This window comes from Rhinolophus sinicus, chromosome 17 (genome assembly GCF_057876585.1).
Source record: "Rhinolophus sinicus isolate RSI-liver-muscle chromosome 17, RSI-T2T, whole genome shotgun sequence".
Taxonomy (NCBI): Eukaryota; Metazoa; Chordata; class Mammalia; order Chiroptera; family Rhinolophidae; genus Rhinolophus; species Rhinolophus sinicus.
The window spans coordinates 25852765-25866458 of NC_142517.1; the positions used below are offsets into that span (position 1 = coordinate 25852765).

The 13694-nt window shown below is 38.5% G+C and overlaps 1 protein-coding gene across 1 annotated transcript in view; it reads right to left on the reverse strand.

Annotated features, from left to right (window-relative positions):
• Positions 1-6803: 6803 nt before the first annotated feature.
• The window catches only part of PLCH1 (phospholipase C eta 1), a 185646-nt gene continuing 178755 nt past the window's right edge, over positions 6804-13694 (reverse strand). The window contains exons 22-24 of the mRNA XM_088793945.1: positions 13164-13223; positions 12369-12723; positions 6804-9968 (exon numbers count right to left, since the gene is read on the reverse strand). Of these exons, the coding sequence (XP_088650071.1) occupies positions 7885-9968; positions 12369-12723; positions 13164-13223 (2499 nt within the window). The 3' untranslated portion in view covers positions 6804-7884. The remainder of the gene's footprint in view (positions 9969-12368; positions 12724-13163; positions 13224-13694) is intronic.

Sequence of the window (13694 nt, forward strand, 5' to 3'; positions counted from 1 at the left end):
TTCCCCGTCTACCTTTGTTCCCACTAGGCAGCAACCACTATATATTTCACTATATATATCACTAAAGGCCTATATATTTCAGTTTCTTTTACCCAGTATATCATGTTCACTTTTCAACCAAAAATTACACGGCATACTAAAAGTCAAAAAATATTGTTTAAAGAGACATGAACTAGCAAGAGTCAGATAGATATGGCATGAATGTCGTCCGAATTATCAAAACAGGAATTTGAAAAAATATGATTAATATGCTAAGAGCTTTAATGGAAAAAGTAGACCACATGCAAAAACAGAACACGTAAGAAGAGATATGAAAATTCTAAGAAAGGATCAAAAAGAAATACTAAAAATTTTAAAAAGGCCTTTAATGGGGCCATCAGAAGACTGGACTCAACTGAGGAAATAATCTCTGAGCTTAGATAGAAACTTCCAATAGTAAGTTCCAAAACTGAAAAGCAAAGAGAACAAAAAATGAAAAAAGCACAGAATATTCAAGAACTGTAGGACAACTATAAAAGATGTAACACATATATAATAGAAATACCAGGAGGAAAAGAAACAGAAGAAATATTTGAAACAAAAATGACTGAGAATTTTCCCTAAATTAAATGTCCGACACCAGATCCAGGAAGCCCAGAGAACATCAAGGATAAATGCCAATAAAAACCAACCAGCAGCAACAAGACCCAGCAACAAGAACAAAAGAAAATCCTTGGCACTGGCATTCAAACTTCAAAAACCAAAGATAAAGGAAAAGTCTTGAAAGAAGCAGGGGCGTGGGTAGGCAACTCATCTATAGAAGTGCAAAGATAAGAATTACTTCCCAGAAACCACATAAGCCAAAACGGAGAATGAAAGTGTTAAGCAAGCAAACAAACAAAAAACACTACCGACCTAAAATTCTTACTCTGTGAAATTATCCTTCAAAAGTGAAGGAGAAACAGATTTTCCCAAGTGAAAATTGATGGTTCACCACCCAGAGTCAGTTCTCTTTCCATCACCATATATTTGATACCCTTTGCCCTCATCTACCATCCCCTGCCCCCTTTACCCTCTGGTAATCACTAAACTATTGTCTGTGTCTATGAGTTTTGGTTCTTCATTTGTTTTTCTTATTCTTTTGTTGTTTTCAGTTTCATATACCACATATCAGTGAAATCATATGATTCTCTACTTTTTCTGTGTGACTTATTTTGCTTAGCATCATACTCTCAAGATCCATCACGTTGTCACAAATGGCACTAATTATGTATATATACCACTTAAATCTATCTAACTTTGTAAACAACTGTCATACCAATAAACTTGAATAAAAAAAATTGATGAAATTTCTTATCAATAGACGTTAAATTCTTCAGAAAGAAGAAAAATGATATAGGTCAGAAATTCAGAACTACATAAAGAAAAGAGAGTATCAGAAATGAATAACTGAAAGCAATATAAAAACTTCTTTTTCTTATTCTTAATTCATCTAAGAGATAACAGTTTGTCAAAATAATACTAGCAATGTTTTCAATTACGTATGCTTGTGTATATATGTGTACATGTATACATACGTATATGTGCTTATGTATGCTTATATATAAGTGAAATGAATAACAGCAGTAGAAGGGATGAGAAGGTAGAATTAAAATTGTTTTGCTTTTATACAGTCCTCATACTACCTGTGAAGTGGCCTAGTGTTATCTGAAAGTGGACTTGAATTAAGTGTAAATGTATATTGCAAACTCTAGGGCAACCACTAAAACTAAATTATGTTCAAACAGAGCAGACTCAAAGCAAGGAAACTTATCAGGAACAAAGATGGACATTGCAAAATGATAAAGGAGTTGATACAATGTTATGTCCAAGAAGACATAACAATCCTTAATGTTTATGCACCTAACAACAGTGTCAAAATACACAAGGCAAAAACTGAAATAGATGAATACACCATTGGAGTTGGGAATATTAACATGCCTCTATCAGTAATGATAGCTCTAATAGGAACAAAATCAGTAAGGACATAGTTAGACACAACACGATGAATTAACTGGATATAACTGACATTTATTGATTACTTCGTCTAACCACAGATTCCACACTCTACCCAAGCTCACATGGTCACTCACCAAGATAGACCACACTCTGAGCCATAGAACACACCCAAATAAACTTAAAAGAATATATACCATACGATGTCTGTTCTCAAATCACAATGGAATTAAACTAGAAATCAATAACAGAGACAACTAGAAAATCCCAGTACTTGGAGGTTAAACACCACACTTCTAAATAACCTATGGATCAAAGAAGAAATCTATATTCAGTTAAGAAACTGAATAATTAATAACCTTCCAAGACAGAAAGAACCAGACCCAGATGGGTTCACTGGTGAGTTCTACCAAAGATTTAAGAAAAAAAAATTATACCAATATTCTACAATGTCTTCCAGAAGATAGAAGTAGAGAACACTTCATAGTTTATCCTATGAAGCCAGTCTCACCTTAATACCAAACCAAAGACATTATTAGAAAGCAACAGGCTAATACCTCTCATGAATATTTATGTAAAATACTCGACAAAATATTCGCAAATCAAATCCAACACTGTTTAAGAAGAATTGTACACTATGACCATTTGGAATTTATCCCAGGTATGTGATCCTTGTTCAACATTCAAAAACCAAGTAATGTAATCCATCACATCAACAGGCCATAGAAGAAAAATCACATGGTCATATTAATAGATGCAGAAAAAGCATTGTCAAAATCCAGCACCATTCATGACAAAACCTCTCAGGAAAGTAGGAATACAGAAAAACATCTTCAACTTGATAAAGAACATTTCCAAAAAAAAGAAAAAAGAAAGAAAAAGAAAAAGAAGAAAAAAAAAAGCTTACATCACTCAAAGCTTTCCTGCTAAGATCAGGAATTAGGCAAGGATGCCCACTCTCGCCACTGCTTTTCAATATTGTACTGGAAGTGCTAGCTAATGCAGTAAGACAAGGAAATAATAAAAAGAATAAAAGTTACTCAGATTGGCAAGAAAAAACATAAAACTAGCTTTGTTTGCAGATAACATAGCTGTCTATGTAGGAAATTTAAAAGAAATGAAAAGGAAAAAGAAAAACTCTCCTGGGACTAAAGTGATTATAGCAGGGTTGCAGGATACAAGGTTAACAAACAGAAGTCAATTGCTTTCCTTATACCAGGAACTTACATGTGGAATTTGAAATTAAAAACACACAATCATTTACATTAGCACCCCCCCAAAACAGAAATACTTAGGTATAAATCTAACAAAATATGTATGAGATCTATATGAAGAAAACAAAATCATGATGAAAGATATCTAAGAAGAATGAAATAAATGGAGAACTATTATAAGTCCATGGATAGACTCAATACTGTCAAGATGTCAGTTCTTCCCAACTTCATCTATAGATTCAACACAATCTCAATCAAAATCCCAGCAATTTATTTTGTGGTCACTGACAGATTGATTCTAAAGTTTATACAAAGATCAAAAGACCCAGAATTGCCAACCCAATAGAGAGGATGTGGAGCCACAGAACTCTCATTCATCGCTGGTGGGAATGAAAAATGGTACAGCCGCTCTGCAAGAAACCATTGGCAGGTTTCTTAGAACACAGCATACTCGTACCATATAATCCAGTTATTGTGCTGCTTGTATTTACCCAAATGAGCTGAAAACATGTCTATGCACAAATCTGCACATGGATATTTACAGCAGTTTTATTCATAATTACCAAAACTTGGAAGCAACCAAGGTGTCCTGCAGTAGGTGAGTGAATAAACTATGGTACATCCAGACAATAGAATATTATTCAGCACCAAAATGAGCTATCATGCAGTGAAAAGACGTGAAGGAAATTTAAATGCATATTATTAAGTGAAGAAGGCCAATATGAAAAGGCTGTATAATTCAAGAATAAGACTTTAAGGAAAAGGCAAAACTAGGAAATCAGTAAAAATATCAGTGGTTTCCAGGGGTTTGGGGGTGGGGAGTAAAGATGAATAGGCAGAGCACAAAGGATTTTTAGGGCAGTAAAACTATTCTGTATGACACTACAATGGTGGAAACAGTATATATTCATCAAAACCCACAGGACATATAACACCGAGAGTGAACCATAACGTAAACTATGGACTTTGGGTGATAATAATGTCGGTAAGTTCATCAGTTGTAATAAATGTATCCACTATAGTGGGTGATGTGGACAGTGGAAAAGTTGTGTATGTGGGTGGCGAGGGGGGTTTCAGGGACAGAGGTAGTATATGCAAAATCTTTGTACCTCCTGCTCAATTTTGCTGTAAACATAAAACTGCTCTAAAAAATAAAGTTTATTAATTTTTTTAAAGGGGGCTATTTATGGATGTCATATATATATAGTAATGTTTCTAATTCTCTTTTCTTCTATTTTCAACTACGATATGTAATATGTTCTAATTGTTTAGACATTTGGAACACCAACACATTATATCTCAGCATCTCTACCAGCTGTTGGCAGCCAAAAGACAAGTCCCTATTGTCATAATCTAAGCACCCAGCTAAGTGCCTAGCCCAGAGTGGATGCTAACTAAATGTTTATTGCAGTCTCCAGGGAAGGCAATGGTGTATAGGGGAAACAGGACCAAAGGAGGAGTTCAATTAACATTGCTTGGCTATTTCCTAGCCCCCATGACCTTGGGCAAATCACAGGTTCAGAGGTTCATTTTCGAAATTATGAAATGGAGATAACCTCATCTTTTCACAAAATTGTTGTAAGGACCAAAGGTGATGCACTAGATATAAAAGATTTTAAGTTGCAGAATGCTTTACAAAAATCAGCTACTGTTGCTCATGGTTCAATGACTAAATAGATACTAAGTTAAAGGGAAGAGAAAGGGATGGGCTGGATAGAAACAGAGAAATGAGAGAATTAAAGGAAACAAAGATAAACTCAGTCATCACCATACAAACTACTTGGCACAAGAGTCTGTGCCTCTTCCTCCTTCCACGCACACAACAAACAGACATCAGACAAACGTTTTCTCTCACATTTTGCCCAAGTTCCCTTAGTCATCAATTTATCAAGTGTTTCCTGAATGCAAACAGGTACCAAGCCTTGAGTCTGGGAAAGGGCACAAGGTATAATTACTGCCTTCAAAGAGGTCAAACTCTAGTGGAGGAGACAGACACGTGAACAGATTGATACAATGGAGTGGAATTGGAGGCCCCCAAATGGAATTGGGTAATTCTTGAAGGATTCGATACAATCAGGGAAAAAGAGATCAAAATCAGAGAAAGCTCCCTAGAGGAAAGGATCTTCCAGGATACATCTTGGAAAAGGTAGTTGGCAGAGAAGGAGAGAGCATTCTAAGACAGAGAAGACCAGGTTGTAGAAACAGACAAGGGCATCAAATCAAAGAGACCTTGTATGCAAGGCTCTGAAATCTTATTCCATGAGGGATGAGGAGCCACTAAAGGCTTTTAAATGGGAAAGATGGCTTGACCAGATTTATGTTAAGAAGCTTTACTCTGTCCTCTGTGGATATCGCTACTGCTGCAGGCAACTCTCTCAGTCACCTGTTGCTGCTCAGCCTTGCAATATTCCATCCAGTCTCTAAAAGGAGTCAAATTAGAAAACTATGAAACCACTGGTCCACAGGGCTTGCTCTACTCAGACTTTGCAGAGACTGGGGCCTTCCTGGACTCTCTAAAGTTCTCAAAAGTTTAAAAAAAAAAAAGCCCTGTTAGTTAATTTCTTACTTGAGATCTCACTTGCTACATGATTTCCTTATGACTGAATGAGTTCCTGATCCTTTCTCCCAACAAGTGGAAGAAACCCTGATTGGGGAGTCTAATCTGAGCACTGAAAGTTTGTGGTAGAATTTAAGATTTATTGCCTCCGTTTCCTTATTATACAATCTCCAAATCGTAATTATGAAGTTGCTTTCTCTTCTCAAGTCCTATCAGTAGAATACTGAATGTATGAGTGACAGACACACATGGGCACCTGGGGGTTTGGTCTGATAACACATCACTTGGCACCAATCATTTATGTTACTACTAAATCACTTTGAGACAGGGTTGACACCCAAATGTAAACTCATGGATTTCTACAATACAGATTTTGTCAACGTGCAGAAGGCAGCTAAGCTCTATTCCTTTGGAAATGAATTTCAACAACTTTACATTACGTCAATCTCTTTTAAGACAAGTATACTTTAAAAACAAGCCAAGGTCTAAGGATAAAACTTTGTGGGTTCAGAACTCGCAAGAAACAAAAATGTCTTGGGTTCACTAAGGGGATGAAAATGGGTAACTCTCCCTTTCACCATTACATTCCTACCCCAAACAGCATCCCAGGGCTTGTCCAAAGACAGAAGACCCTCATCATGGGGGGAAGTTCAGAGGTGGGGACTGAGGGTAACCAGGGTCTGACTGTATTCCTCCCCCCTCTCCCCCCACACAACAAAGCTTCAGGTGGTCTGATATGCCAAACATACCACCTTACCTGCCTTTCCCTGTTCCCCCTCCCCTCCAGGGCAAGATTTGGGAAGGAATATTTTTAAACTGGCAATATCAACACCAAACGCAAAGAAACTCATATTTGATTTCTTTTCAAGTCACCTTACAAATTTGTCTTTATAGCATAATGAAAACATTCAGAGACATAAATTGTTGCTTAAAACTGTCCCCTGTAGAACTTACCTCTTCCGCGGCGAAGAGATGAAAAGGAAAAATATTTCCGAGCCCTCTGCATTCCTTACTCAATAGTCATCATATGAACTTCAATTGAAAAACAATTCACCAAGTGTTTAAAAATCTGTTTTAATTATATTTTCATGAATTCCAAGAACATCATTGCAGTCAATGTTACAAAAAGCAGAGGGCCATCACAACATGCGATAAAAAAAATGGATTCACCGTGAAAATAATGTGTGTTGGTGCTAAAATATAGTTACTTGTCTCCCTGAAGGAAAAAAGTTTCTTCTAATTGCCTATTCACCTGGATTTTATTATAAGAAAGGTATTGTTGGGGTTTTTTTCTTGAAAGTTTGAGGGGAAATTTTCGATTTCTGCTATTGTTAGTGTTAGTGTCTGATGAAAATCCCTCATTCTGAAAGCCGTTATTTGCAGTCTATAAATTAATCAGAAAATGCGAAAGTACAACAAATAGCTTGGCAACTGTGCTGTGTTACATAGAAAGCCATTAGCAAAAATATGTAACAAAATTTATGTAAAACAAACAATTTTCTGTCCTTATATACAGAAGTTTGCTTTATTCCTCCCACCCTCACAGCTTACTCTAAAAAGGAGAGGGTCTGGGGGAAGCAGCTACTAATCTCCTTTGAACTCCCATTCTGGATGGGGTAAAGAAATCTTAAAAGGTAATCACTTAAATCTTCTTTTAACTGAGTTATAAAAATGCATTGGGACTTCTCAACAAAGGGAAAAAGAGGAAAGATGATCATGGCTTTAAAATAAAGAATTCATCCCTTTGTCCTTTGCAAAGTTATCTTAATTAACTCACGAGTTAGAGAGTAAAAATACCTACGTGTGTGGCTGTGATCTGAGGACACAGAGTAAAGGACATGTAGGTGAAGCATACGGATGTTATACCCCAGGCTGCTGAGAAGTTTCACACGTAGGACATGCACACATTTCATACCGGGAGAGTTCACAGGGAAGAAAGATCCTAGGTACGTGGGAAATGGGACCCGAATCTATATACAAATGCATAAACAGGAAGAACACATGGAGTCCAAGGGAGCCCAAAATACAAGTTTAAAAATACATTTTCAAATCATTTCAAAGCCAAGGACCATTTTTACTGAAAACTCTGACAATTCTACAGACTACATTGTAAACATGGGAAATGCAGCTTTACGGAATTCACAGTCTCAGAAGAAAGTAAATTTCTGGTTTGTCCTCACTGCTTGGCTCTGTCTGCAAAGCAGAGTGATCCGGACAGAACCGGTCGGCGTGGCCCGCGCGCAGGGCTGTGCACGCGCCCTCGGGGATGCCGCGGCCCTCCACGCCGCCGCCCGTGGCGTCCCTCAGGTAGCCCGCGATGTAGGAGCCAGTGGAGTGGCGGTTCCCCACGGGCGGGGGCCCGGAGGCTTTGTTTCGAAGAATCACGCCTCCCACATTGCTGGGGTTCACACCTTTCTGCTTGTTGGCTTCCTGCTTTTCCCTGGCACGACTGGCAATGTTGCGCACTCTGCTCTGACTTCTGGATGACAACTTCCTGACCAATGCCCTGGGGAACGGATTGGCATCCTGCTTTGCATACAGCATTTGGCAGCCATCTTCCTGGTCAAAGGACACGAGCTTCCGCAGCTGCTCAGTCAGGGCATCTATCGGCTCTATGGACTTTGTCTTTATAGGTACAGCCTTCCTGTCTCTGATGCCAGTTGTAACGAAACTCTTACTAATACACTGGTACTTGCTTTCAAAATTGCAGGCGATGTCCTCTGATGTTAAGTCTCCCAGACTTTTGGATTTGCAAGGACTGGGCAGTTTCAGAGCAGGCAGAGGAGGGTGCCGGGACGGGTTGGATGCAGGGGCATGCAACTCTTGAGCACCAGATGGGGGCTCGCAGGTCTGGTTCATTTTTGCATCTGAATTTGAGAAGTGCTTATGCATAAAACCAGCACCCTGATAGGTTAGACAAGAAATACTTTGATTTTTGACACCTTGGATATTGTTGACTATTTCAGACACAGAAGGGTGGAGAGTCTCTTTACAGTAACCATTTCTCAAGCCTCTTTGAAAATGTTGCACCACACCCTGACTGTACTTCAGCTTTAAAGGAGAAGCGAAGTGACTTGTGTCTTCTCTCCTGTAGTCACACGTTGTTATGGACAGATTTTCTGAGTCTCCATCCATTTCCACGAGACTGCTCTCCCCAGAATTTAAACAAACAGTGGGATCAGCTATGACATCTCCCAGTGTCAAGTCAGCGGAAGAGGCAGGGCTGCGGTTCCTCAGTATTTCCCAGTCTTTCCCTTTGGTGGGACTTTTTGATAACGGGTAGTGAGACGTATTAGAGGAAAGAGGCAGGTTACTTTCCATGGCCCCTGTCTTGGCCTTACCAGAAAGGTCATCATCTGGTTTGGTTTTAGAGACAGTAAGAGTGCAGGCGGTCTCACAAATGACTGTGTGCGTTGAGCGTTCAGAGGCCTCAGGACTAGAGAATGCAATTGGCTCAGGAGACGAGCAGAGTAAGGATGACTTGGGGTTTCCCTTGGAAAAGCCATGCTTGGAGGGCATTTTTAGGTTCATAGTGGGTGAGAGAGGATGGCCTGACATCACACTGGTGCTGTGAAGATGAGAAACAACTGTGAGGTTCGCCTGATCGCTGGTATCACCAACCTGGCCAATCAGTGCTGAGATGGAACTACCCGCCTCATTCTCGTTCGTTAAAGTGACATTGTCAATAAGATGAGAAATTTCACTCTCCTGCAGAATCGCTGTAGACTGTAACTCAGGTACGTCAGAACAGAGTATAGAGACGTCTGACAAAGAAAAGGAGGTTGCAGGTCTGCCCTTACCCCAATTGCCTTCCAAGCTCTTAATCTCCAGGTTGCTTTGAGAAAAGATGCTTCCAGACAATGTGCTTTTTCCTTCCGCAAAGCCGCCAGCATTGCCATTTTCCTTGGTTTGCACACCACACAGATCTTGTGTTGGGTTAACTGCAGGATTAAGAGCCAAATGCTTTGGGGAGAGGGATTTGTTGGGGCCGTGGTCTTCCTGGCAGTCACCTGACATATTTGATTTGGTTCTCCCACCTGTAGGACCTGGCACGTCCACCTGTTCTGTGATTGACATGTTAGCAGTAGAAATAGCAGAGTGCCCTTGGCTGATGTCTTTGTTGAGGAGCGCGCTGGAGGAAGAGGATAACTTTTTGTTGAAATTTGGAAAATGTTGGTCTTTTATACTTGCCTTCCCTTTTCTGCTGCCATCCTTAACGTCTGCTGAATGAAACAAACAACATTTTAGGTGACATGTAGCACTTTATGTAAGAGCTGCGAACACTCATGTTTGTCTTCAGACAGACAAATGGAAAATGTAAATCTGTTACATCGTGACAAAATATAATCATGGATTGCATAGATTTGCAACAAAGTGTCTGTGTGATGAATAAATGGTAAAATATATTCAGAGGAATTTCACTGAAGCTTCCCTTTGAAAATCTATTACATCAGTTAAGGATGTAATATTCATTACCAAAAAAATGTCAATGAGTTACCATACTTTTACAGTGAGGATTACCTTAAGTTGTTTCCTATTCAGATTTGTACTACACAGAAGCATGCCAATAAAAACAGAACAAGACAGCTCTGTTAAACAAAGTATTGTGGTACCTGTAAGCAAGATACTATAAGCTTTCAAAGTTAAGCATGTATTAATAAAAAACACAAGTCATATCATTTAAAAAAAACATTTTAGCAAAAGATCTAATATAATTAATTTCTAAAACAAATTGGAAAGTGCAATAAATGTATTAAAATATCAATATCTGTTGAATTTAAACGTAAAAATCAAGAATTGGTCATAAATTCAATGCCACTGCTAATAGCTAGTTTTCTGTTAACCATATTTTTGTTTTTAATACATACATTTCATGTCACATTCTCCCCTTAAAAGGGGCAGTAAAATATTAAGCACAGTAAGGAAAACTATAAAAACACACAATTCACAGTAAGTTGGATGTATCCCATCCTGTTTAGTATAATGCTAAGACAATACTAAGTGTTCAAGCACTCTAGATCACATTATTTAATAATGTTTAAAAGCTTTTAATCATGATATACAAGAAGAATTTGTTTATTATTTTCCTAATTAAAAATTTCATCTTCAACGTTTGATAAACCCAAAAATTATAAGGAAAAAAAATTAAATATCCTTTCATGTTCCACTCAGAGAAAGCCATTGCAAGCTTTTGTAGAGAAACAGAACTATGTATAGAATTTTGTATTTAGCATTTTCTTCACTTACTATTGTTTTCTACATTATAATTTGAATCATTCCATGCCTATGTATTGCTCCATATTTACCACAGGTTTTTATCTATCTATCTACCTGAATGACTAACTTATATTAATTGTTTTTTAATGGGAGGAAAGAAACATCACCTCAATATTGCTTCCTAACTCACCTTGCTGAATTAACATCTTAATTTTGGCATTAATAGATTTATTACTGATTTCTATTAAATACGGCTTTATTTCCCCCCAAATGGAGCTTTGAAATAAACTTTAAAGCACACATTTCATCTCTTCTGACATTGCTCTTAGCAAAATTTGAAACTTTTAAACTCCCTTTTTCTCCTTCAAAGAGGTCATTCAAAAATCAGTTTGTCTCCCTAAAAAAGCTTACAATAAAAATCAATACAAATAAGATGGTTTTTGTGAGAGAGTAGATCATTGAAATTAGATTGTATGATAAAAGGAGAATTTTGCTAAAGGAAAAAGGTATCGCATTCTACTTGTCTGGGATGCTTCTGATTTAATTCAAACATATTTGTTGCAGAGACATCGAATAGACACAGTTGTAGTGTTTCAATCATTTAAAATAAGTCAGGAGAAGGAGTCACCGACCGAAGTCAAGAGCTCTTTGGGACACTGTAAAGCAGGCATCGCTCTTTACCAAGTTCTTGATATGAGTGAAGCATTACGCTCAAATTAGGGGGAAAGATGGGTAATGCCTGGTCCCTAGGCTTGAGGAGCCTGTAACTGGAAGGAGGGATAGACGTGTTTCCTTCCCTGCCAACATCCAGGCATCAGGGAAATGAGGCCACAGGAAAACATGGCCTGAGCTACCTCTCGAAGAAGCAAAGATTTCTCAAGTGAAGACAGTGGCTTGCTTTTAACATCTGCCCTTTCCTCTTTCTCCATAAACATTTCCAATTATGGAAATGTATTATAAACATTTCCAATCACGGAAATGTATTATATGGCAGGGAGAGAAACACAACTATATACAACTTAAAAAAAAAAATCAACATAATTCTATTTGAGTTCAGAACACTCAGTAAATATGGGACCCACATAGAAAACCATGATGTCTGCTCATATTTTGCAGGTTTCACCTCCCTCTCTCATACCTAGGCTCTATGCCATCAGACCTGATGGTTCCTCTTATCCCTCACTGTCAACTTCACCTGTAATTTTAAGGCCTTAGGAACTAGGAAACAGCTCTTCTACCCCCCTGCCCTCTCCCAAAGTTTAAAATCTGGTCTAAAAGATAACGTTAAAATTATTATTATTTTTTTAGTATATTTTATACTGACTACAAAATGTCAACCTCGTCATAATGATAATCAGAGATCAAAATGCAGGGGTTTATCTTTAGAGAAACTTAACGTATCTTACCCAGAGAGTTTTCTTTGCCTTCGGTGTCTCTTCCTGTTTCGGATATAGGCAGTGACAAAGCCCCGAAAAAACTTTTGTCAACAGGCATAGAGATTGGGCGCACTTGCAGACTCCGTGTGGTCCTCCTCAGGACACCGTCTTGATCTCTGGCAGGCTCAGACACAGAATCCTTTATCTCTACCATTTCCTGGAGGCCCATTTTGTTCTTCTTTCTGCCTTTGGCTGGAGCGCTAGCTGTGCGCCGCAGAATTCTATCTCCAATTGATCGCTTCCGAACATAATGGGAACTGTTTTCTGAAGAACTGTGCCTGGGATTCTTGTTGAACAGTCCCTTCAGACCTTGGAGCTGTCTGTTCTGAAGATACAAGAGGACCAACCACACGTCAAACGAATGCCACTGTGGCAACAATTTGCCTTTTAAATGACAGCTCCATGAAAAATGGATACAAAATGAAATTTTACAGCCATTGGTAGTATAGACTCAGACCAAGAAAACAGCAGCTCACAGCATGTTTGCACAGTGCCATGCACGTCTTCTCAACCTTACTGTGTGGGGAAGGCAGCCTTCCATTTGCATAACCAAGCTTTCCCAGAAGTTTCCTACCCAGAGATGATAAGGTGGTAGGAAATGTTTCTGCAGTTAATAGACTGCTAAGAACTCCAGTCGCCCTAAAGCAACAGATGCACATTTCGAAGTGGTAAGCAGGAAAATGGAGTGACATGAGAAAGCATGCTGCCAGAACCATTTGAAAAGAAATATGCCAGTGAGAAGAAAGCACCATGCTGAGAAACTACCTTTGTAGCTCCTAGAAAGTGCAATATAGTATAACTGGGGTTGAGTATTAAAGGGCTCCACTGCAAGGGAAAAAACAAAACACAATTGGGGTTCCTTCAAGAAGGTCGCACACAAGTCAAAACAAAATTGAAAAATGCATATGCTTCTGTAAACCCTTTCTTCCAGTTTGCAGGGGTTTTTCACCACAGGTTCATTCATTGTTCAGCTCACCACCGCCACATTACGGCTTGGGAATCTCAACCCAAACAGACTTTGAAAGTGATAAACAATATGACTTATAAGTGGACACTTATTCAGGAGAGAGAAGTCCTATGGCACACTTTCTTTTTCATATTTGTATTTCTGGCTCACGTTTTAAACAAAATCTGAATTTTATTGTGTCCCTCAAGCATGATAAATGCTAAGAAATGACTTAGTCAACCTGGGATTCCTAGAATTCAAGAATCATTCTTTGATCATTCACATTTGTATGTATTTAGGCTGAAGAAAGGGTCTCAACAAGCAGCACAAACAGAAACTCAGGACTAAAC